This window comes from Abramis brama, assembly GCF_963993115.1.
Source record: "Abramis brama genome assembly, chromosome: 7".
In the NCBI taxonomy this organism is placed as follows: domain Eukaryota; kingdom Metazoa; phylum Chordata; class Actinopteri; order Cypriniformes; family Leuciscidae; genus Abramis; species Abramis brama.
In genome coordinates this window covers 5182786-5207998 of record NC_139969.1, presented here as the reverse complement: position 1 = coordinate 5207998, position 25213 = coordinate 5182786, and the positions used below count along the sequence as shown (strand labels likewise).

At 38.1% G+C, this 25213-nt stretch overlaps 2 protein-coding genes and 1 long non-coding RNA gene across 3 annotated transcripts in view; all 3 read right to left on the bottom strand.

Annotated features, from left to right (window-relative positions):
- LOC311085991 (uncharacterized protein) overlaps nt 1–25213 on the bottom strand; it is an 83169-nt gene that overhangs the window by 28184 nt on the left and 29772 nt on the right. Inside the window, exon 13 of the mRNA XM_084118613.1 lies at nt 7582–7647. Within this exon, the coding sequence (XP_083974739.1) occupies nt 7582–7647 (66 nt within the window). The remainder of the gene's footprint in view (nt 1–7581; nt 7648–25213) is intronic.
- On the bottom strand, nt 8360–9187 carry LOC311086008. The gene is made up of 4 exons (XR_014606989.1): nt 9122–9187; nt 8624–8673; nt 8501–8548; nt 8360–8420 (listed from the first exon to the last, which is right to left on the bottom strand). It is a non-coding gene; the product is annotated as an uncharacterized lncRNA (long non-coding RNA).
- On the bottom strand, nt 9217–24742 carry LOC311087007 (polymeric immunoglobulin receptor-like; the record flags this gene model as incomplete). The annotated part of the gene is made up of 10 exons (XM_084120267.1): nt 24548–24742; nt 24107–24172; nt 17094–17282; nt 16607–16930; nt 10767–11075; nt 10639–10684; nt 10283–10341; nt 9543–9579; nt 9353–9449; nt 9217–9222 (listed from the first exon to the last, which is right to left on the bottom strand). The coding sequence occupies exons 3-10, from the start codon at nt 17137–17139 to the stop codon at nt 9217–9219; spliced, it is 924 nt and encodes a 307-aa protein (XP_083976393.1). The 5' UTR covers nt 17140–17282; nt 24107–24172; nt 24548–24742.

The window sequence follows — 25213 nt, the reverse complement described above, 5'->3', positions numbered from 1 at the left end:
CCTCTTATCTTGGGTAATAATTGCAGGATTTTTACATTTCTACAGCTTTTTATCTTAATTCGAAGGACTTTCAAAAAGTAATTATAAATATTCACTGATAAAATCAAAACCATAAAAACATGTACAAAGTACAAATCCAAAGTAATTCAACAAGCAAAATAAATAATGACGAATGCAAATAAGACTCATTTGTATAACAGACTAAAACAACCCATAAAAGACTGTTCAAACACGATTTAACTGGTCAGGTTCATATAGAGGGCAAGCATTTGTTAGTGCATTAAACAGATTTTTCTGTTTACACATTTTTCATGTTGAAAGACAAACTGAAACTTTGTTTCCAGGCTAAAAAAGATTAAAAAAAATACAAGTAACCCTGCTTCACTGACTGTTTGAAACTAAAGAAAATAAAGCCAACAAAAGCAAAAAGCATTTGTATCCCTCATTATTTTTCCAACCTTGTTTTTTGGGGGGAAATATCATCCCACTCTTTCAATAAAAACACACTGATTCCTTCAACAGCCACACAAAGCACCAGTTGACTAAACCCAGCAAATATCTTCACCCCCTCCTTCTCCTCCAGGAACGCCACAATCTGAGGGTTTTTAAGGCTTCTCATTCAACCCGGTATCACGCTAAAGCGTGTAATACACACGCTGGTCCACAAGCGGATGCGTGTCAATGTCACGCTTTGCCTCCTCTAGGCGTGAAAATGACACGCATGAATGAAGGTTGAGTATCGGTTGAGTATCGGTAGGGGGCGATGATTTCCTCAATGCCAACAACTCCCCACGGAGCAAAGAGAGAAGCGATATATTGCATTCTCCAAAATTCCCGCGTCAGGTCGGTCAAAGCCATACATTTTTATTATGGTTCTGTAATTTAAGAAATACTAACGTTGCTGTAGCCTAACGTTATATTTGTGTGTGTGTGTGTGTGTGTACTGTGGGGCTTTTTAATCTATGGTGCTGTTAACGTTACCGTGGTCAATAACGTTAATGGAAATTGATATTAATTGGCTAACGTTAATTAATTAATCACAGAAAGCTGCAATGACTGCATATTATGTTATATTAACATTATAAAAAGTTGTTATGGTCGATGGGAAGTAACTTGATGATGATGATGATGATAATATGCGCGAATTTCGATAATGAAATATCGATAGGCCTAAACGTTACTGATGTTGTATCTATTCTAATCTAAAGGATCTATCCACACATACAAAATATCGATCCTAAGGTGTTTTTTTAAAAACCAGTAATTTTATTTATTTAGCACGAATTTATTTTATTTAGAAAGTATGCATTAAATTGATTAAACGTGACAGTAAAGGCTTTTACATTGTTACACAAATATATATATTTCATGTAAATGCTGTCCTAATAATTATGATGCTGAAAATTCAGCTTTGATCACAGGAATAAATTACATTTTAACATATTCAAATGGAAAACAGATCGCCTGTTTTAAATTGCAATAATATTTTACAATATTTGTTTTTACAAATATTTACTGTATTTTTTATCAAATAAATGCAGCCTTTTATTTTGATTGATCGTTAAAGTTCAAATGGATTGTGTTATGTTCTGTAATTGTTGTTAATAAATCTGTCAGAAGAAAATGTGCAAAAGTTTTACCTATTGGGTACAACAGTGGCAGTCCTTTAAAAATTAACAATGGTTTTACTACTTTATACTACTTTATAATATGACAAATCCATGAAGCCTTGCTGCAAGAGAATTAACTATGTTTTTGTTCCCCTTTGTCCAACAGCTCCTGTTTTTACCCACCATCCTTCCCTGTTACCGCCACCTGTATCTGTATCTGGTACCTACAGAATCTTAAAGCAACAACAATAATACAAGTTTATTATGATGTCTTTCAAGTTCAAGTTCAAGTTCATTTAGAGCCCCAAATCACATCACTGTTAACAGTGTCAAAGGAGTTTACAAGCCCACAAGTTTATAGCAAACAAAAACAGGACAACGCCCCCTTACTTAATCCTTATGCATGGCAAAGATTCTCACTTATACAATTGCAGTATTAGTAAACTACTTAGAAGAATGTCCATAAAATACTGTTTCTGTGATTAATTAATTAACGTTAGCCAATTAATATCAATTTCCATTAACGTTATTGACCACGGTAACGTTAACAGCACCATAGATTAAAAAGCCCCACAGTACACACACACACACACACACAAATATAACGTTAGGCTACAGCAACGTTAGTATTTCTTAAATTACAGAACCATAATAAAAATGTATGGCTTTGACCGACCTGACGCGGGAATTTTGGAGAATGCAATATATCGCTTCTCTCTTTGCTCCGTGGGGAGTTGTTGGCATTGAGGAAATCATCGCCCCCTACCGATACTCAACCGATACTCAACCTTCATTCATGCGTGTCATTTTCACGCCTAGAGGAGGCAAAGCGTGACATTGACACGCATCCGCTTGTGGACCAGCGTGTGTATTACACGCTTTAGCGTGATACCGGGTTGTCTCATTAACCTGAAACACCTGCCTCCACTGATCATCTCAACCCACATCATTAGCCCATTACAGGGGTGTAGATCCCAAACAGAACCAGATGAGGGAGACAGAGACTCTATAGAATACAGCACAGTAGAACAAAACACTCAAATAATGCCTGAATTACAAGTATATACCCAATAAAAATCATCATTAAACTGCTAAACTATGCTGGTCAGTAACAATATAAATACATCATATGATACACACGAGACTGAACTGATTAAAGCATTTAACTTAGTTAATGTACCCATAATTGCAGAATATTACAGAGAACCGGCGCTGCATGGTCTCTATAGCATCTAAAGGCAGATATTAAAGGGTTAGTTCTGAGGTTAATCTGAGCTTTCTGTCCCTCCATTGACAGCCAACGCAACTTCCACTTTCAATAAAGCTGAGGTTAAACCACTGGAGTCACATGGATCACTTTAATGATGTCTTTACTACCTTTCTGGGGCTTGAAAGTAGTAGTTGCTTAGCTGTCAATGGAGGGACAGAAAGATCTCAGATTTCATTAAAAAGAGCTTCATTTGTGTTCTGAAGATGAACGAAAGTTGAACGGGTTTGGAACGACATGAGGATGAGAAATTAAAATATATTCATTTTTAGATGAACTATTCCTTTAAAAATTTCAGGAAGTTTCACATCAGAACGAAAAGACCACTGAGATGTTAAAAAGTTACAATGAGAACATCACACATATGAGATGATTGTTGAACAGGTCAAGGCATCACGAATGATACATTACTTGGTTTTAAAAATTGTTGATATAAATTTGAGCAGATGAAGAGGTACATGGTAAAACTGTAGATAAAATTCACCATCAGATGGCGTCACACTTACAGGACAGATGTGTATTAGGCTATATGAGCAATTTTACGCAGAGAATTTAATGTCCTTATTTATTGTGCCATTAAAATTAATTCAAACTTAAATGAACTGTAATTTAATAACTACTAACAAAATTGCATTTCCGTAAACCTACAATTTATGTAGGCCTAATTTGGACTTGCATGAAAAGAAAAATGAAGGTTTCAGCTCTTTCTAACGTGTTGTTGTGTCACTTTTGTCCTCCATTTGGTCAATAATCCATTCTGGAATGCCCCTGTGATGTAAAGATGCAGAGAAATGAAATGCACTTCTATGCAAGACTGGAATTATTCATTTTGTTTCAACTATAAAAGCCAACTTTAAACACGCACACACACACACACACAACGCTGACACATTTACAGTTTTAGCTGATACAACCTGTTAAATGTCAGTGTCCCACCAGTGGGATGCTTAGTGCTCTTTTTTATTGCCTTTTTTTCCTATCGCATATCTTATTATTCATCTTAAATTAGGTATCATTCGAAAGCTTAAACTACGGTGGCCGAGAGAGCTAAACTAAAGAAAACACCAGCAAATTAAGAAAACGTGCTGCAAAAACGGTAGTTCAGCGGTGTGCACCTCAGGATCTCTAGGGCTGAATCCGAAATCGTCCCCTAATCCCTCATTCACTATTCCCTACGTTAGTCCACTAACACTGTTCACTTGAGGGAGAGAATGAAAAGGAGTGAGCGAATTCGGACAGCCGTTGAGCGTACATCGGTTGTACACTCTTTATTGCACTAATTGCGGTGCATTATGGGATTGAATAAGTGCACTCAATAATGTCCACTATGGTTTCGGACACCACTACAAATGGCTGTCCCCTCAAATAATGCCCTTTTTGTGGATATAGGGGGCGATTTCGGATTCAGCCTAGTACTTTCTCTCTTTGTTCAGTTTGTTCGGCCTCGTCAATACTTTGTGGAAGTTTATCCTGTGGTCCTGTTGCTGATATTAAAGACTTTTGATCCTTCATCTTCATACGCATGTTTACAACAAACTGTGACACTTGGTGGCTATTTTTAGTAGGCCTATAGCCAACTTTGGAACACAGCTTGGTTAGCATGTGGCTTTGATGTTTTAGAAATTTCAGAGACCAAATTGTTTTGTAAAATATATATTTTTGCATAAGATAAGTTTAGTACAGAACATTTTCTTTACAGTAAACTTAAAGTAACTTTTTTGAAGTAAAGTGTTTTTACTTCCGCAATCTTATTCCAAAGTGACATTTAACAGGTTTACACTAACTAAAAACTGAAATGGTACAAATAGATTTATTATTAATTTACAATCAATTACTTTCATTTGCTCATAACGTCATTAAGAAGGAGCAGGGTGTGTATGGATATGAACTCACAGCCTTTCGAGGTTTTTTCACAGAGCTGTAGATCACGTCGCCCTCTGGATCCACTGACGATAAAGCCTGTGAATAAACATGATCAGCTTAAGAATAAGAATTCTGGGGATTTCCATTTCCTTTTTAGCATTTAGTAATTCATTTGTAATAAAAACTTTAAATATAAATTCTAAGTGGGTATTAAACCCAGTTCTTTCCATCTAGGATTAATTTCATTTAGCATGTGATGTTTTCTTTCTCGAAACTGTCAGGGTTCTGCCCTGGCAGCCTTGTCTGTGTTGTCGTGGTTTCATGTTTCTGTGTTTGTCTTGTGTTTGAGCACATGGCTCTGTCTTTGTTTGTGTTTGCCATGTGCTCCTCTTGTCCTGCCTCCTTGTTTCCTGTTTCCACGCCCCCTTGTTTAGTTCACGTCTTGCCCTCGTTTCACTAATTGTGCTCATCTGATTGTCATGTGCTCTGGTCCCTTTATATTGTGCCTCTTTTCCTCATGTCTTTGCTGGTTTGTTTTGGTGTGTTGTCTGTGTTCAATGTTTGTATGAAGTTACCACAGAAATTGACAACTTCTGGAAATTGTTTGGAGTTCTCTTCATTCCAGTTCCCGTTTGGCATCCACACAGGATTATTCATATCACTCATCCTCTCCGGTGCATTTGTATCCTGGTCGCCCGCCTGCTATACGTGGTGTTTTGAGTATTAGCATCTGCTCTACCTGTCTTTGTCAATAAATATCACTCCCTGTTCATTCTGTGCCTGGGTCCTCCCTCTCTGAATCCTGACATAACGAACCAGCCCTAATCGGACCCAGGAGAATGAGCATCCATGTTGTTCCCCCCGCGACAGCTCAGGAGAGACTAGCACTCCAGCAGCGGTTGGCATCGCTGCGCCAGCACGGCCGTGAGGTACGATCCTTCGCCCAGTTCTTCTGGACAATGGCTAGGGGATTGGAGTACCATGATGCAGCTCTTAAAGAGGCTTTCAACCACTGTCTGGATGATCCCCTTCCTCAGTGGGAGATGGAGCATTTAAGGATCCTGGACTTTTGGAATTTTACCAATTACCTGCATCATCGCAAGGATTGGAGGATCCTGACACCACCAGATCCTGACGGTAGTGACCACCTCACCCATCCTTCTTCGTCGAGTCAAGCTCTTGCACTTTTGAATCCAACTGAAAAACGAAGGTTGAGAAGGAAGAGGACAGCTCGGACTGCTGCATCAGTCTCTGTCTCCATCGAGTCAGTTCAAGATCTTCCCAAGCCAGTTCCAGTCACCCCAGAGCCTGCAGAGACCGTTCCAGTCTCCCCAGAGGAGTCCATTCCAGAGCAGCGCTGTCTCATAGTTTTGGCCCCTGAGACCATTCCAGAGGCTCTCATTGAGCCCATCATGGCCAAGGAGGCCGTTCCTGAGCAGCCCGTTCTCACTGTCCTGGACCGAGAGGTGATTCTCAAGCGGCCTGCTTTCCCTGTAACAGTCATGGAGTTTGTCTCAGAGGAGCCTGCTGTCATTGCCACGCAGGCCACTCCTGAGCACAGTCCAGAGTCTCCTACAGTCCATGAGCCCCCTCAAGTTCCAGAGCAGCTCATTTCATCTGTTTTGAACAAGAATGCCAGTCCAGAGCCAGTCAAGCACAAACTGCCATGCCCTCAGAAGCCGAAGAAAAGGAGGTCCCATGTTGGCAAGTCAAATGTCCTTTTAGAGGCCCCTAGTGCATTGGCCCGGGAGGTCCTGAAGCAAGTTCCAGTGTCGGCTCCAGCCCCTGAGCAAGTTCCAGTGACGGCTCCAGCCCCTGAGCAAGTTCCAGTGTCGGCTCCAGCCCCGGAGCCATGTCCAGTGTTTGTTCCTGAAGCCCCCGAGGGCACCCCAAGTTCAGTGTCTGTCAAGTCCACTCTAGTGACTCCTGAGTCTGTCAAGTCCAGCCACCCCAGATCCAGTCAAGTCAGTTCTAGTCAGCCTGGTATCAGCTGAGACTGTTCCTGCAGTTCCACTGAGTCAATCAAGACCACTGCAGTCATCCCAGAGTCTGTCAAGCCTGTTCCAGAGTCTGGTTGCAGTGACAAACTTTCTCTCCCACCTTCGAGTCAAGTTCTAGATCGTCTTCTGACTCCAAAGAAACTAATGAAGAGAGCAACCAAGATCACTGCATCAGCCTATGAACAAGTCGAGTCTGCTCCTGTCAGTCCGGAGCCCGCCGCTTTGGAGGAAGCTGCCCCAGAGCACGCCAGTGCAGCCCAGGAGGGCGCTCCCGAGTCTATCCCTGAGCACGCCAGTGATACCCTGAGAGACACCTCAGCAGCCCTTGGGGACATCCTAGTGTCCAGTCATGTGTATATCCCTTCAGCCACGGAGCACGGTTCCGAGTCGGTGCCCAATACTGTCCAGGTCTCTCCCGAACACATTCCCCTGACACGCATAGTATTGTCATGGTCCCAGAGTTCATTCCTAATTCCTTCCCAAATCAAAGATTCATCCCTAAAACTATTTTTAGTAGGCCTATAGCCAACTTTGGAACACAGCTTGGTTAGCATGTGGCTTTGATGTTTTAGCAATTTCAGAGTCCAAATTGTTTTGTAAAATATATATTTTTGCATAAAATAAGTTTAGTACAGAACATTTTCTTTACAGTAAACTTAAAGTAACTTTTTTAAAAGTGTTTTTACTTCAGCAATCTTATTCCAAAGTGACATTTAACAGGTTTACACTAACTAAAAACTGAAATGGTACAAATAGATTTATTATTAATTTACAATCAATTACTTTCATTTGCTCATAACGTCATTAAGAAGGAGCAGGGTGTGTATGGATATGAACTCACAGCCTTTCGAGGTTTTTTCACAGAGCTGTAGATCACGTCGCCCTCTGGATCCACTGACGATAAAGCCTGTGAATAAACATGATCAGCTTAAGAATAAGAATTCTGAGGATTTCCATTTATTTCCTTTTTAGCATTTAGTAATTCATTTGTAATAAACACTTTAAATATAAATTGTATGTGGGCATTAAAACTAGTTCTTTCTAACTAGTATTCATTTAGCATGTGATGTTTTCTTTCTCGAAACTGGATAAGCCTATCCCAATCCTTCCTCTTGTGTCAGACATGAGCTGTAAATGATGTGAAGAAACTGAATCTCAAAATAGAAAATCCAAGTCCACCTTCAGTGTTCTGCAAGGTAGGCAAAAGTTTTTTGTGCTAATTTTAATGTTCCTGTCGCTGTGCATGCACTTTTATTGTATGTGGCAGTGTAAACAACAGCTCAAAACCCTTTTATTTAAAGGCTAAATTTACTTCCCGTAGACAATTCCCATTGCATTATTGCAAGCAGTATCGATGATGTCACTAATGTTATGTGCAGTTAAATATCCCAGTGTGTAATTTTGTGTAACAAGTGTTCTTCTCACCAATACTCTTGTTGTGCGTCGTGGAGTTTGATGTGTTTTATAGACATGATATTGTTTCTTAATCAAATGTGTTGACCCCCCTCCCCCAGCACCCCATCCTAAAACAAGTTTCCCTTTTGATTTGGACAAACAGGACGTCCCAGCCTAAACTGCAGTGTGACTCAGTCATTCAGAGCATTCAAAGACCACACTTACTGCCTTATGAAAGATCACAGTACTGTATATCACCGAACAGCCGTCCACTGAGGCAGAAGACTGTGAAGAAACACAACTGATGATCATTAATTTTCAATCATCATCTCAGTAAATGTCTACAGAGAGGACTGATGACTTACAGTAGCGGCTGCTGGACTGATGGATGTCATCTGGTTTTCAGAGGCGGTCTGCATCAAACACAAACACAGATTTAGATTCTTTTCTGAAGATTTCTGAATTCCATCAGTGTGTAAACTACTTACTGTATTACTGGTGGTGTTAAAATGTTCTTCTTCTCTAATGTGACCCCTCTCTGTCAGAGTGAAATATGAAGATTATATATCATAATATTTTCCATAGACACTGTTAAAGAAAAACCTTTTTTATTGTTTTTATTGTTGTGAAAACCAGCTTTTGGAACCTTTATTTTTAAGATTATACAATTACAGTTGACAGGGTTTATGAATGGCATATACAAAAGATATAAAATACTTGATTCTGATTGGTCAGTTGTATCTTTTTGTTGTCAAATGTGTGTGTATCATGATGCAAAACTAAATTTGACCCGTGTTTTTGTCCCCGTTTTTGTAATTGTGCTAGTTTGATGCCTCTCGAGTCACTTTACAGCCTCTTTCTTCTCACATACTGTAATCCATATATACAGTATATTATGACCATTTATTGATTTCTTTATTAAATAGCTGTAAATGAAGCACAATAATATACTGTCAGTCCTCCAGAAGTGTAAAGAGAAAACTCACCCGGCTTCTTTCTCAGCCTCCAGGTTACTATTACAGCGAGAAAAACAAGCAGGAACAGCACAAGCGTTGCTACAAGACTCATGAGCAGAATCACATCATGCCTGCAGTGATGGAGAGACATATGTGTGTTTATCATACAGAACTATTCTCACTTTTAATGTGCAGCAAATTCATCTGTTAAAGCTTTATTTCTAATTTAGAGATGCAATATAAGCAAATTAATTAATTTACATGCCTTAATAAATAGTTGTTTTGCTCATCCTGGCGGTGTATTTTTATATTAATAGTCGCTGAGGCTGTTGTTGTTAGAGATGGATGAGCTTCATCTCTGCAATTAAAATTAACATTACATTCCTATGTTGACATGTAATAGTTTGGTATCAGTTGCTATGAATGACTGAATAACAATGTTCACACTTACATGCGTGTCTCAGGTCTTAAATCAGTAATCATAACTGCTGCCAACAACAGAAACAGAGAAACAAGTTTCTTGTTAGTGTTATCATTAATGAAAGAAGTTGTTTGTTATGGGAGTCCGTTTCTAACACATAAGGAAAAAAGAAATGCTTTGGTAAATTATAATTATGACATAAAAAGTTGACTTTTTGTCATAATCATGACTTTTGATGTCATAATTATGACTTCTTTTCTTATAATTTAGACTTATGTCATAATTTTCTGTTATAATTATATATTAAGCATGATTTTATAAGTTTTTCATACTTTTTAACGTCATAATTAAAAATGCTGTCGTAATTATGACTTTTTATGTTATAATTTTATGTCACAGTCTCAGCATTTTATGTCATAATTATAACTTCTATCTTATAATTTAGACTTTTGTCATAATTCTAACATTTTGTTAGAATTTCAGCTTTTTGTGTCACAATTATGACTTTTTATCTCATAATTTAGACTTTTTGTCATTTAATTTTTTTTTTTTGTCATAAATTCTACTTTTATGTCATAAATATGATTTACTAAAGCATGATTTTTTTCCGTATGTGGCTGAAATTGGCTTCCATTGTATGCAGTGCATCTAAACAACGACGGGTATTTTTTTTTTCTGATGGATAAATTATTACCCATGTCATTTCATAATTGGTAATTAAACACATTAAAAATATTTGATCTGATTAACCCAGTTCACCTGCTCCTTACTGGTTATTATTTCATTCACACTTGTGGGATTTCTGTTTGCAGATGTCTGAGTTGTGTACCTGCAAAACAATGTAAAAAGAGAGAGAAAAATATGTTCAATCAAAAATGAAAGTACAATCGAGTCTTATCATTCCAAACCTGTATGTAAACTGTATACTTTCTTTCTTCAGTGGAAAAAAAAAAAAAAAAATGTAGGCAATGCTCTTCTCCTGTACTTCTTTCCTTAAAAAATATTGAATCAGTCCAAATTGTGAACAAATCATGTAGACCAGTTCTGGGAACAGGATCAACAGGTTTTCGGGCTACAAAAATAAAGATGCATTTGATTCTTTTAAATGGTCAAAAAGTACACCTACTTGTCTGTCTCAGGGTCAGATGGTGTAGTTGTTGGAATATGTGTCACTGAAAGGAGAAAAACATGAAGATATTTTTAGGCCATTAAGAGTGTCACCATTTTTATAGCTGAACTGATTTGTGATCTTACCAGGTTTGGGTTCATTGACAGTGAGTTGAACAGGAGCCTGCAGATCTCCAGCAGAGCAGAGGTACCATCCAGAATCACTGAGTCTCAGTCCAGTCATCAACACAGTGAAGGAGCTTCCCCCATCATCATTGATCTGGACTGATGAATTCTGGGATGTGTCAGTCCTCTTCTCAGTGTAACAGCCCTCATCTTTATATCTGCACCACTGTTTGAGTTTATACTTATATCCAGAAGTGTAGAAACACTGGACACTGACATTATCACCTTCATGTCCAGATACACTGCTGTTCATCACAGACACACCCGGAGCTGAACACAGTCAAAAAGACAATAAGATTTGTCCATCAATTGTCTTATTGGCTATAAAATGTAAATAGGCCTGTCTAAATTCCCATGATATTGATTTATTTGATATTTGTAAGTGTTTATTATATGGTTGGTAACATTTTTGATTTTATTCAAAACTGGTTTTATTTTTAAACAGTTACAGTCACAGAACTGAAAAATGTGAAAGTTTGGTTCCTGTACTATAGAAAGTTCATTCTTTAATTGATATGCAGGAACGCTGTTCTAAAATACAAAAAATTAACAAAAAATAACATAGTTTTTGTTTCCGTAGGCTATTCAAAAAATGTCTCCTGCACTGATACCACTTAACTGCTTTTTTACATTCAGCGAGTAATGTGATCCAGAACGAATCACTCTTATGAGACGGTTCTTTTCAGTGCATTAAAAAATAGGCTACAGAGCAACCAGTCCAACTCCAGAATGAATAGGCTTGTTTGAGAAGAGCAAAATCAGTGCAGAAGCGATCACCGGTGATCACCGTGAAATGCCGGTTAGAAATGTGTCCGAGTGTGGTCCTGTACCGTACACTGTATAAAAGGCTCTGATGTCCTGCTGACTGTAACGGCCACCTAATGTTATAGTGTTCATGACATGAATGTTGTATATGCCTTTAAGATGACACGTTATTGTATGCGCGCTGTTCAAGTGAGCGCGTGCGCAGTGAGAGGAGAGAGATGACCGCTCTACCGACTGCTCCTTTAATTTACTGTGTTTACTTTCTACTCTTATTTGTAGCGTGTTTTCAGAGTGTTTTTCCCCTGTTAATATTCGCTCTATGACATGTATGAGAAGAGTGCATTTAACTGAGAGGAATTATATAAAGACTCGTGGAACTACCGTCCGTGTGCGCTGTCTTTTCTATCCATCCTGGGCAGACTTAAAACTCTGACAGTGTTACATGATGTAGGCTATGTAAAAAAACTTTAAGGCGAGGCGGACGTGTCGGATTCTGCAGTTGATCTCCACCGACTGCGCTGAGTAAAAGCGATGGGAAACGATTTGCTGACGACACAGCTTAATGTTCATTGGTTTAAACAACCGTGATATATTGTTTTCTTTTACAATGTTTGATTTTAAAACCCTGATATCCTGCTTTTATGTGTATAAATGATGTGTGACTATTCCTAAACTTTCTGATGATTTCTCATTGTGATTGTTGTCATATTTAGGCCTGTAAAAATAAATAAAAACATGTTTGTGGGCCTAATAAACATGTCTTTTAAACGGAAATAAATAACAAGTACTTTGGGTGTCTCGTTCATCATATTTATTTTCATATAAAAGCAACAGAACTTAAGCAACAGATTATCAGCAACAAAGCGCACGAGTGTGAATCCCGCGATATCCACCCTGGCTTGATATCAAAGGTTTCTGATCCACTACGAGAAGTTTTATCTTTAAGATGTGTGTGTCATCATATGGACAGTAAAAGAGCACACACAATCCCTATTCTAATTGGAATGGAATGGTAAAAGTGTGTTGGTACGTGACAGGAGGCCCTACGGTGGCTGAGAGAGATCAACGCACTGCAACTGGAGAACACACATGCAAATAGAAAAACACCCGCAAATTAAAGGGGTGGTTGATTATGATTTAAATTTTCTAACTTTAGTTGGTGTGTAATGTTGCTTTTTGAGCATAAACAACATCTTCAAAGTTACAATGCTCAAAGTTCAAAGCAAAGGGAGATATTTTCTTTTAAAGAAATCGCTTTTCAAGGACTACAACAAACGGCTGGTAGGGACTACACGACATTCCTCCCAGGTTAGTGACATCAACAACCCTAGAATTTATATAAACCCCGCCCCCTGAACACGATTTATAGATTATCAAGACAGAATATGCTAATCAATGACTAGAAGATAACTACACATAAGCTACATAAATTCACCAAATATCCATTCAGAAATGTTTTCTACATGTTGTCACTTCTTGAGTCTCTCCATTTTTCTGACTCCAGTTTGAACATAAAAGGCTAAAACTTTTTGAAATTTTCAGTGCGTGTCTGTGTGAAGTAAAAGGACACAAGCTCTTGAAGCTCCGCCCCCTGTGCCGGGAGCAACAGGTCATTTGCATTTAAAGGAACAGACACAAAAACGGTGCTTTTTTGCTCACCCTCAAAAAGTGACAACTTTGACATGCTATGTAAAAATATCTGTGGGGTATTTTGAGCTGAAACTTCACATACACACTCTGGGGACATCAGAGACTTATTTTACACCTTGTGAAAAGGGCATTATACCACCCCTTTAAGAAAACATCTTCATCAGTTTTATAACACACGTGTACTCCAAATACTCACAACACAACCAAATACAGAAACGTGCTGCAAAAGTTCACAACACAACCAAATACAGAAACGTGCTGCAAAAGTTCACAACACAACCAAATATAGAAACGCGCTACAAATAGCACAGAACACAACGGAAATGATGAACCCGGCTGGGACGTGCTTATTGCTGGTGAGCATCCTTATGCCCTACTCCCTTCAAGTGGGGGCTTTGGAGTGAGCAAGGCACTTGTGTGCCATTATGTAGCGGTGCCACTTGGCGAAGGGAGCAACGAAAGACAACTAGTTTCCTCATTATTTTCACCTGGGATGTTCCTATGACAACGCAGACGATGTCCATCAGCTGAATATCTGTTCTTACAACAGACATTTCTTATTATTGCTGTTAACATAACTGTTGTAAATATACATTTTATACAAAAAGTTTTAGATGTTATATATCTGTGTGTGAGTGAGTGCCTCAACTTTAAAACTTGCCATCTCATCTTTGGACCCTGCATTACCTAAAATTTCTTATCGCTCACAGCGAGAGCGATTAGCAGACGAGACTGTATGCTTTTGAATCGCTCTCGCGGTACTTTGATGTCATACACTGATCGGTCTGTGCAGCGTCGCTTCAAGTCGAACAAGCCTAAAACATACAGCAGAACCAATGTTGTCCGATTCCCAAACGGTTCTTTTTGCTGCTTCTTGCGACCATTTTTGGCTAACAACGGCCGTGTCCCAATTCAAAGACTGGATCATTTGAAGGCCACAAAGGTCGGACTGAACGTTGTTAAATGGGACGGTCTAGCCGGAGGATTGTTCTTGTCGCCAACTGTGACAGCTGCCGTTGATGAGTGGCAGTAACGTTTGTACTGGACTTTTTGAAAGTTATATTAAAGAAGAACTCCGGTCAATTTTAACATTGAGCTCATTTTTTTGTAAATTTGGGGCCGGTTTCACAAAGCTATTTTAGACCGGTCTATAGTGTTAAAAATTTGCTCATAGACTAGTCTAATGCAAGTTAGACTGTTTCACAAAAATAAAGACTGACTTAATTTAGAAAAAAACAAAAATCGGTGTTGCCTACACCGTGTTATCCTCTTTTTAAAATTTGCACCCTGTTGACTCAAATTGGGCAAGTTTTAAACCTGCTTTTAGCCTCTTAACATCTTTGATGTGTCAATACAAGTGCACAGCCAATGTGAGTGATTCCTTCAGAGTGTGAACACGGTGAATCTGACTGCAGTAGATGTGAAAGATATGAATAAAAATGATAATAATTCAGCCAGCGCTCATACCTGTATTTACATCCTGTTTTCGGTCGAAGTCCATAGTAGTCGATTGTCGAGTTCTCCACTGTTGCTTAGTTACCTATGATCACGCGCGTGAACTCGACAATCGACTACTATGGACTTCGACCGAAAACAGGAAATAAATACAGGTATGAGCGCTGGCCGAATTAACTTCATTTTTATTCATATCTTTCACATCTACTGCAGTCAGATTCACCGTGTTCACTCTGAAGGAATCACTCACATTGGCTGTGCACTTGTAATGACACATCAAGGATGTTAAGAGGCTAAAAGCAGGTTTAAAACTTGCCCCATTGAAGTCAACAGGGTGCAAATTTTAAAAAGAGGATAACACGGTGTAGGCAACACCGATTTTTGCCGTTGTTCTCTGTACTGACAGCACTCCAAATTTACAAAAAAATGAGCTCAATGTTAAAATTGACCGGAGTTCTCCTTTAAACTCTCTTAAACGTACAGTATGTAATTTTTTTCGCCGCTAGGGGTCGCTAACCTCTTACAATAGCAAAGGCGTAGTTTGATGACGCAACATTTGCTAAGAATTATGGATCTTGTCGTCAACGTCAAGCCGACTGATCTAATAATGTTTATGGATGACTGAATACATCAATGTTTTTATCATGACCGTGATATGAAGCAGGTCGGGATTGCTAAGAGACAGCTATCAGCTCCACACGCGACGCGAGTCCCGCGGATATAAAAGGAATATGGACATTTCATTCTACCGAACTACACGCAAGTGCAGAATTACAACTTACAGGTCAGTTTATTAGACAAATTAAACTTGTGAGGTAACGCAGCGCTGTTTCACTTGGTCTAACATTACACTATCACACTAAACTGCATTTAAATGTGTTGAAATTTGTGTTAGTTTGTCTGTATGAGACTAGCAGTAAGCTAGATCAACATTAGAATAACATACAGATCATATTCTAACATTTTATCATTGTTGAACTATATAACATTGATTAGTTTTATGTAAATGTGCTCACCTGTTTAATAAAGTACATGTAGGAGCGGTCGAAGTCTCGGACGTGGAGCTCTAGGCATCTCGAAAACACCTCGCTGATATTGATTCTCGTTTTAGTTCTCCTTTTTTATCCAAAGTCTGCTTGCCATGGTCCATAATGTTTGAACGAAACAACAACAGCATGCAAATAGACATTGCGAACTAACAGTTGTCCACGTCTGTCGGGTTACTTGGTTACTATCAGAGGGCTCTGGTTGCTGGCAGTACGAGCGGAAACCAGGGACAACGCGGATATGATGACATTGACGGCGACAAAACGGAAATAAAAAAACGGGATGTGTCTTCGAATTAAATTACAAATTTCTCTTGGTTTGAAAGTTGTTGGAAACAGTCGGGATAATGTAAGTACACAACAAAAAAAAATATATAACATAGATATAGTGATTTTTGCTATTTTTAAAGCAAAAAAGTTACATATTGTGCCTTTAAAGGGGTTCACAAACTGTCTACATATGTTCACCATGGTCCATTTCTATGATAAAGAGTATATAGGCTAATCTTATAAATCTGTAAACTAATCACATATTTTTTACATATAGATATTTGAGTAAGTTGAAACCCAATACTTTAAAGGTGTAATTTAGTTTACTTGTGTGTACAGAAATACATATTATAACCCAACAACACTTAGCCTACCTTTTATATTATTTACAATGTTATTTATAGCTTAATTATTTAATTTTTATATTGTATTATAGGCTATTATATTTATAATAAATATATAACCCAACAACAACACTTACCTTTTACATTATTTATAACGTTATTTATAGCTTCATTATTTCATATTTATATTTTATTCTAGTTTAATAAATTGCATTGTCAGAAAAAAACAAACTGTAATTCGTAAATTGTAATTTGGAAAGAAGTTTTTTACCTGATTGGACCGTCAGATACAAATAATAACCATCGTCTAGAGTGCCAGGGCCACCAATCTCCACAGCGCACCAGTAATATCCAGAGTCGGAGATCTCCAGTTTGTCCCATCGCACTGTAAAAATACTCTGGTCTTGATAATCAGTGATGGAATATTTTCCTGTCTCTCCTGCATATGCCAATATACGGCAAGAGGTCCAATATCTCCCCTGACACAAATATTTGCGGTTTTCTTTGTGTTGTTTATCATACACACATGGAATAATGCCAGATGATCCAGATTTCACTGCTATATTAAGTTCCAGTGTATTAACTCTAGCACCACCTGTAGACAAGAATAAACGTAGGGGAGAAACCATAAAACACAAACTGCACATGATGTATATAGTAGAATTATAATTTAAACCATTTTAAAAATTTAACAACAGACTGTACAATGGTTTAGTAATACTTTAAACAAAATTATATATATATATATATTTTCTTACCTGAGATGTAAAGTAAAATCCCAGAGAGAATCAGAAGGTAAATCATGTCTATAGCGGAGTGTGTGTGCTATAGTGGAGTGTGTGTGCTATAGTGGAGTGTATAGTGGAGTGTGTGTGCATGAGAGGAGCTGGTCACTTCTTGAAGTGTCTCTGTTTCCTCCTGTTTCCGTTTCAGAGCAGAAATATCGCCTGAAACCACATAAAATAAGCGTCATCAAGTGAGCAAAGTAGCAGCAGCAAACTCAAACTAGCCACAACACAACAACAATCAACATTTTACTTATGGCTAATTTGATTTGTGAACAGGTTAAAGCATGTTAAAATATAGTGTAGTAGTGGTATAATCTGAAAAAGCAGATTCTATATAAAACATTTACTCAAAAATACTAAATAAAACACTTTCTTCACTCACAATTACTGAACAAAATGTTACATTGTTCAAGTCACCATTTTGACAAAACTGTGAAAGTGATTAACACAAACTGTTATGTTTAATTATTTATTTTTATTTTTTTTAATCATGGGTTTTACAATATTTTTTTATTAAATGGCTTGAGGTGCTGGAAGGGGTTCATGGGGGTTGGTTTAAAATAATTTTGAACAAGTAAATTTGATTGACAAAATAAATGCATACAAAATCTAAACTTTACATGTTTTCAAATATTACAACTCAAAATATTTCAAAACACTATTCATAGCAAAGAATATAGGAAATTATATTAAAGTTTGAGATAAAAAAGTATTGCAACCATCCCCAGTGTCTCATATTTCCTCATATTTAAAATGTATTCAAGAATATTTAAAAATGTGTTTTGGCTACATTGGTTCCTGTAGTGAGTGTGCAAGTAAAATAATAATGTGTGAGTGTGAATCTGCACTGTGGCCTTTGGACAGAAACCAACCACAAAAACACACGAGTCAGTAAAGAAGCAAAACATTCACGCAGAGACTGACCTCTGCTCCACATGGACATCAGATACAGTGAGATACATACAGTATATGGGCAGACAAAGAAACTGATGTCTCTGTTGACGGCCATTCAAAAGAAAAAAGTAGTGTATATCCAGAATATATAGCAACATACTATATGCACCAGACGACAGACCTGGGATGGTTGTAACATTTTTTACATTTCTGTCTGTATCTTGGAGTTTTTTTAAGCCAGTTCAAAATGTGATTCAGGAAGTGTCAGCTATTAAATGACATGGCTGTTATCTTTGCAACACAAACAGAAAAAGGTGTGGCTTATAGTTTCAAACGAGGAGTGAAATGTTACAATACACCGCATAGTCCGGGTTAGTTGAAACATACCCTGAGGTGAGATGTAACATTATGATATTCACCGGGGCGATATGTAACATTAGGAAATTTAAAAATATATATATATTGAAAGCTTTTTATTCAACACAGGCTTTTTAACATAATTGGTGTGTGTGTGTGTGTGTGTAACAAAACTGAATAAAATGAGCAAATGTGCACCAGCTTCAACAACTGAACACTATTTTTGTGTTTGCGTGTGTTGTTCCTAGTTGGAAAAATTGGAAGCGTTAACATGTGTTACAATCATTTCAGGTCTCCCCTACACATTACAAAACAAGACAGGACAATAGAACATGAAGCCAAAGGCAAACAAAACAGAACACACACACACACACACACGTTAGGTTTCAGTATCTTTGGCCCTGTTTACAGCTGGTATTAAGATGTGTTTTGGTCGATCAGATCACAAGTAGACGAGGGAGACACATACATGTTTACACCTGGTGTTTTAATCCGTCTCTTTTGTCCACTTTCAAACACTTCTGTCCTGATTTCTTTGAGGGGAGGGTCTTTAGGCGGATAAATTTATGGACTTTTTCAGATCTTTCGATCTAATGGACGAAATAATCTCACGCAATTTACATATTGACATCAAATCAAATCAAATCAAATATATTTGTATAGCGCTTTTCACAATACAGATTGTATCAAAGCAGCTTCACAGTATTAAAATAAAATAATACAACAAAGTTTGTTTCTAGTGGAATTTATTGATTGATAGAATAAAATTAAATATCCCCAAAATATCCCCAACTGAGCAAGCCAAAGGCAACATATGACCGGAGAAAACAGAAAAACACACACAGAGAGTAGCTTTCGTTTCTGCTCTGACAGCCACTAGAGCAGCCGAATGTGTTGAGTAGAGATCAGGAACGGTGAGAAAACATTGTGCTTGGTACTTTTTTCATCTTCAAAGCAAACTTGGGTCTCCAGCCAAACTTTAAATCCCATTATGTCAGTAGGTGGAGAGTAGACGGTCTGTTGAACAAGCGTCTGGATGCAGTCTCAGGATAAAGACTTGATGCTTGATGATTTGATACTTGAGTCAATGGTGTTAAAGTTGCAATCAATTTCTTCCATGTTAAACAAAGAAATGATGATGAACTTGCAATTTTAGTTTGACTCTCTAATGGTTGAGGAAGTTACACATGTCTTGATGTGTTGAGGCCTGTGTCTTGATGTGGTGTGTGAGCTCTGAGGCCGGGTGAGTTCACACTCGAACAGCAACCAGAAGACGCAGAGAAGAGAGAAGGAGGGAAGTCACTCCGACGGTGGCCTTTAACTCTTCAGTGAGCCAATAGGAACTTAACCCATCACAGAAAACTTGACACAATGTCAAAATTTGACACAATTTTCTATCTTTGTGGGGACATTTGGAGAACGAACACACACATGGGTTTCCATGTTTTATGGGGGGTTTTCATAGTCATAATGATTTTTATACTGTACAAACTGTATATTCTATCTCCTAACCCAAAACAATCCTACACATCTAAGAAAACCTGCATTTTTACATTTTCAAAAAACATAATTTAGTATGATTTATAAGCTGTTTTACTCATGGGGTCAAAAAAAAATGTCTCCACAAGATCAAAACTTTCTGGTATTTTCTGGTACACTTTGTCCCCACATACCTAAACCACACACAAACACACACACACACACACACACACACACACACTGAAAAGTCCACAGAGGAAAGGAGTCAAAATATTTTAAATATTTAGGAAGCCAACACAACCATTGGGACCAGCATCTTCATAAATTCCGATTTGCTCTTAATTCAGCAGTACAAGAGTCTACTGGTGTCACACCTGCTGAGCTTAATCTCAGTAGACCACTCAGAGGCCCCTTAGACCTTGTGTTACAACCACAAACCATTCTTCCTGACTCACCAGCATATAATAACATTGCTCAGCTCAATGACTTGAAAGAACTTGTCACAAAAAAATTGGCCAAAGCTTGCCTGAGACAGCAAAGGAATTATGATAAAAAGAGACGCCATCTTGAATTCAAAAACAATGATAGGGTTTGGCTACGTTCTCATCCCCTTTCTAGAGCAGAAAATAAGTTCTCAGCCAAGCTTGCACCAAAGTGGCAAGGTCCTTATAGGATTGTACGTCGGATGGGTCCTTTAAATTACCAGGTTGTAATGGAAGAAACAGGAGAGGGTTTGCGTACCACACATGTATGTCAACTAAAACCATGTTATCCCACAGAAAAAGACCTGGAGGAAATTCAGCGCGTTAAATTGATGGATCTTTTCCAAGAAGATACCGATGAAGAGGAATTCCTTGGATTTTCTGACCTCAACAATAAGCCTGTCATCTAATTGTTTTGCTTTTACAAGGGAGTGTGACGAACAGGATGCACTAAGTCACATGATACACTGAGTCACATGATGCACTGAGTCACATGATGTGTGGAGCACATGGCTTAAGAGAGCTGGAAGATGGTAGTTAGAGAGTAATGCCTTGTGTAGTGGGAAGATGTGGGAAGTTAATCCCTGCATATCTCCAAACAACCTGTGAGGTGAAAGGAACCTTTCATTGATGGCTTTGGGATTTATGGACCTTTTGGAAGTTGCTGGATGTTCAGGGAAATTACCAATGGTACAAACGACAATGGAGGATCATTTGTCTGACTGACTGTTGGGACAAAACCAAACAAGTATTGTTTTTTCTTTTTCTTATATTCTTATGTTGGGTTTGCCAGTTGAGTGTCCATGGGACTGTGTAAATATTGTTTGAAGTGCTAAAAAAAACTCTTTCTGAACTGCACAGTGGACTGATCGCTCAGTGCTGGTCTGAATGTTCTTAATGGTCTAAGAACCTATGAACTCTAAGCTACTATGCTAGTCAAGAACTGCTAATGTGAACTTGTGAAACTGGTGGTTTGCACACCCCAAATGAGTTGAAAAGGAATGAACTGAATTTAAACAAATTTAATTTTTGAATGAACTGATTTCTTTTTGTTGAAAGATTTTGTCATGTTAAGTGGGCCCAGAATTGGGAATTGAGTATTTTAATTTCTGGGATCCTTTCCTTATAAATTGAATAATTTTTGGTCTTGTTTTGTTTTTTGTTGAACTTGCATTTTGTGAATCCCCTCACTGAATGTTATTTTGCTCAAACAAAAAAGCTAATAACAGTTTATATGAATTGAGCCTGTTGACATTTGTGTGTTTCTTCATCTGCATATTAAGGGTTCCTACTTTTTTCTTATGTTTGAATCCTTTGTACGGTTGACTGACTCAAATAAATTTAGTAGGTTTAATCACCTGCTTGGCACCCCAATTAATTAGGTCAATCTGTTACAGTACACATTTTTCATGTTGAAAGACAAGCTGAAACTTTGTTTCCAGGCTTAAAAAGATAAAAAAAAGACAAGTAACCCTGCTTCACTGACTGTTTGAAACTAGACAAAATAAAGCCAACAAAAGCATAAAGCATCATTAGCCCATTACAGGGGTGTAGATCCCAAACAGAACCAGATGAGGGAGACAGAGACTCTATAGAATACAGTACAGTAGAACAAAACACTCAAATAATGCCTGAATTACAAGTGTATATACCCAATAAAAATCATCATTAAACTGCTAAACTATGCTGGTCAGTAACAATATAAATACATCATATGATACACACGAGACTGAACTGATTAAACCATTTAACTTAGTTAATGTACCCATAATTGCAGAATATTCAGAGAACCGGCGCTGCATGGTCTCTATAGCATCTAAAGGCAGATATTAAAGGGTTAGTTCTGAGGTTAATCTGAGCTTTCTGTCCCTCCATTGACAGCCAACGCAACTTCCACTTTCAATAAAGCTGAGGTTAAACCACTGGAGTCACATGAATCACTTTAATGATGTCTTTACTACCTTTCTGGGGCTTGAAAGTGGTAGTTGCATAGCTGTCAATGGAGGGACAGAAAGATCTCAGATTTCATTAAAAAGAGCTTAATTTGTGTTCCGAAGATGAACGAAAGTCGAACGGGTTTGGAACGACATGAGGATGAGAAATTAAAATATATTCATTTTTAGGTGAACTATTCCTTTAAAAATTTAAAAATTGTGCAATTAAAATTCATTCAAAACAAAACATTAGTAAACTAAAAAGTAAAAACTTTTTTTTATGAACTGTAATTTAATAACTACTAACAACATTGCATTTCCGTAAGCCTACAATTTATGTAGGCATAATTTGGACTTACATGAAAAGAAAAATGAAGGTTTCAGCTCTTTCTAATGTGTTGTTGTGTCCCTTTTGTCCTCAATTTGGTCAAGAATCCATTCTGGAATGTCCCTGTGATGTAAAGATGCAGAGAAATGAAATGCACTTCTTTGCAAGACTGGAATTATTCATTTATAAAAGCCAACTACACACACACACACACACACACACACACACACACACACACACACACACACACACACACACACACACACACACACACACACACACACACACACACACACACACACACACACACACACACACACACACACACACACACACACACACACACACACACACACACACACACACACACACACAATGCTGACACATTTACAGTTTTAGCTGCATACAACCTGTTAACTGTCAGTGTCCCACCAGTGGGATGCTTAGTGCTCTTTTTTATTGCCTTTTTTCCATCACATATTTTATTATTCATCTTAAATTAGGTATCATTCGAAAGCTTAAACTACGGTGGCTGAGAGAGCTCAACTAAAGAAAACACATGCAAATAGAAAAAAACACCAGCAAATTAAGAAAACGTGCTGCAAAACTCAAAATGCACTCACAATGCAAATACGTGTCTGTATTTGGAGCACGTGTTATCTAACTGATGATGTTTTCTTAATTTGCTGGTGTTTTTTTCTATTTGCTTCTGTTTTCTTCAGTTGCATTTGCAGCACATTGAGTGACCTCAGTATTCATCTTGTTCAACTCAGACATTGCCTTACGATGAAAATGGTAGTTCAGCGGTGTGCACCTCAGGATCTCTAGGGCTGAATCCGAAATCGCTCCCTAATCCCTCATTCACTATTCCCTACGTTAGTCCACTAACACTGTTCACTGCTCTCAATAACCTCCACTATGGTTTCGGACACCACTACAAATGGCTGTCCCCTCAAATAATGCCCTTTTTGTGGATATAGGGGGCGATTTCGGATTCAGCCTAGTACTTTCTCTCTTTGTTCAGTTTGTTTGGCCTTTTCAATACTTTGTGGAAGTTTATCATGTGGCCCTGTTGCCTGATATTAAAGACTTTTGATCCTTCATCTTCATACGCGTGTTTACAACAAACCTATAGCCAACTTTGGAACACAGCTTGGTTTGCATGTGGCTTTGATGTTTTAGCAATTTCAGAGTCCAAATTGTTTTGTAAAATATATATTTTTGCATAAGATAAGTTTAGTACAGAACATTTTCTTTACAGTAAACTTAAAGTAACTTTTTTGATGTAAAGTGTTGTATGATGTAACACAAAGTACACTTTGTACACAAAGTACACAAAGTGAAACTTTGTTTCAAAGTACACTTTGATGTAAAGTGACAGTTAACAGGTTTACACTAACTAAAAACTGAAATGGTACAAATAGATTTATTATTAATTTACAATCAATTACTTTCATTTGCTCATAACGTCATTAAGAAGGAGCAGGGTGTGTATGGATATGAACTCACAGCCTTTCGAGGTTTTTTCACAGAGCTGTAGATCACGTCGCCCTCTGGATCCACTGACGATAAAGCCTGTGAATAAACATGATCAGCTTAAGAATAAGAATTCTGAGGATTTCCATTTCTTTCCTTTTTAGCATTTAGTAATTAATTTGTAATAACTTTAAATATAAATTGTAAGTGGGCATTAAACCCAGTTCTTTCCATCTAGGATTAATTTCATTTAGCATGTGATGTTTTCTTTCTCGAAACTGTCAGGGTTCTGCCCTGGAAGCCTTGTCTGTGTTGTCGTGGTTTCATGTTTCTATGTTTGTCTTGTGTTTGAGCACATGGCTCTGTCTTTGTTTGTGTTTGCCATGTGCTCCTCTTGTCCTGCCTCCTTGTTTCCTGTTACCACGCCCCCTTGTTTAATTCATGTCTTGCCCTCATTTCACTAATTGTGCTCACCTGATCGTCATGTGCTCTGGTCCCTTTATATTGTGCCTCTTTTCCTCATGTCTCTGCTGGTTCGTTTTGGTGTGTTGTCTGTGTTCAATGTTTGTATGAAGTTACCACAGAAATTGACAACTTCTGGAAATCGTTTGGAGTTCTCTTCATTCCAGTTCCCGTTTGGCATCCACACAGGATTATTCATATCACTCATCCTCTCCGGTGTATTTGTATCCTGGTCGCCCGCCTGCTATACGTGGTGTTTTGAGTATTAGCATCTGCTCTACCTGTCTTTGTCAATAAATATCACTCCCTGTTCATTCTGCGCCTGGGTCCTCCCTCTCTGAATCCTGACATAATGAACCAGCCCCAATCGGACCCAGGAGAATGAGTATCCGTGTTGTTCCCCCCGGCGACAGCTCAGGAGAGACTAGCACTCCAGCAGCGGTTGGCATCGCTGCGCCAGCAGGGCCGTGAGGTACGATCCTTTGCCCAGTTCTTCTGGACAATGGCTAGGGGATTGGAGTACCATGATGCAGCTCTTAAAGAGGCTTTCAACCACTGTCTGGATGATCCCCTTCCTCAGTGGTAGATGGAGCATTTAAGGATCCTGGACTTTTGGAATTTTACCAATTACCTGCATCATCGCAAGGATTGGAGGATCCTGACACCACCAGATCCTGA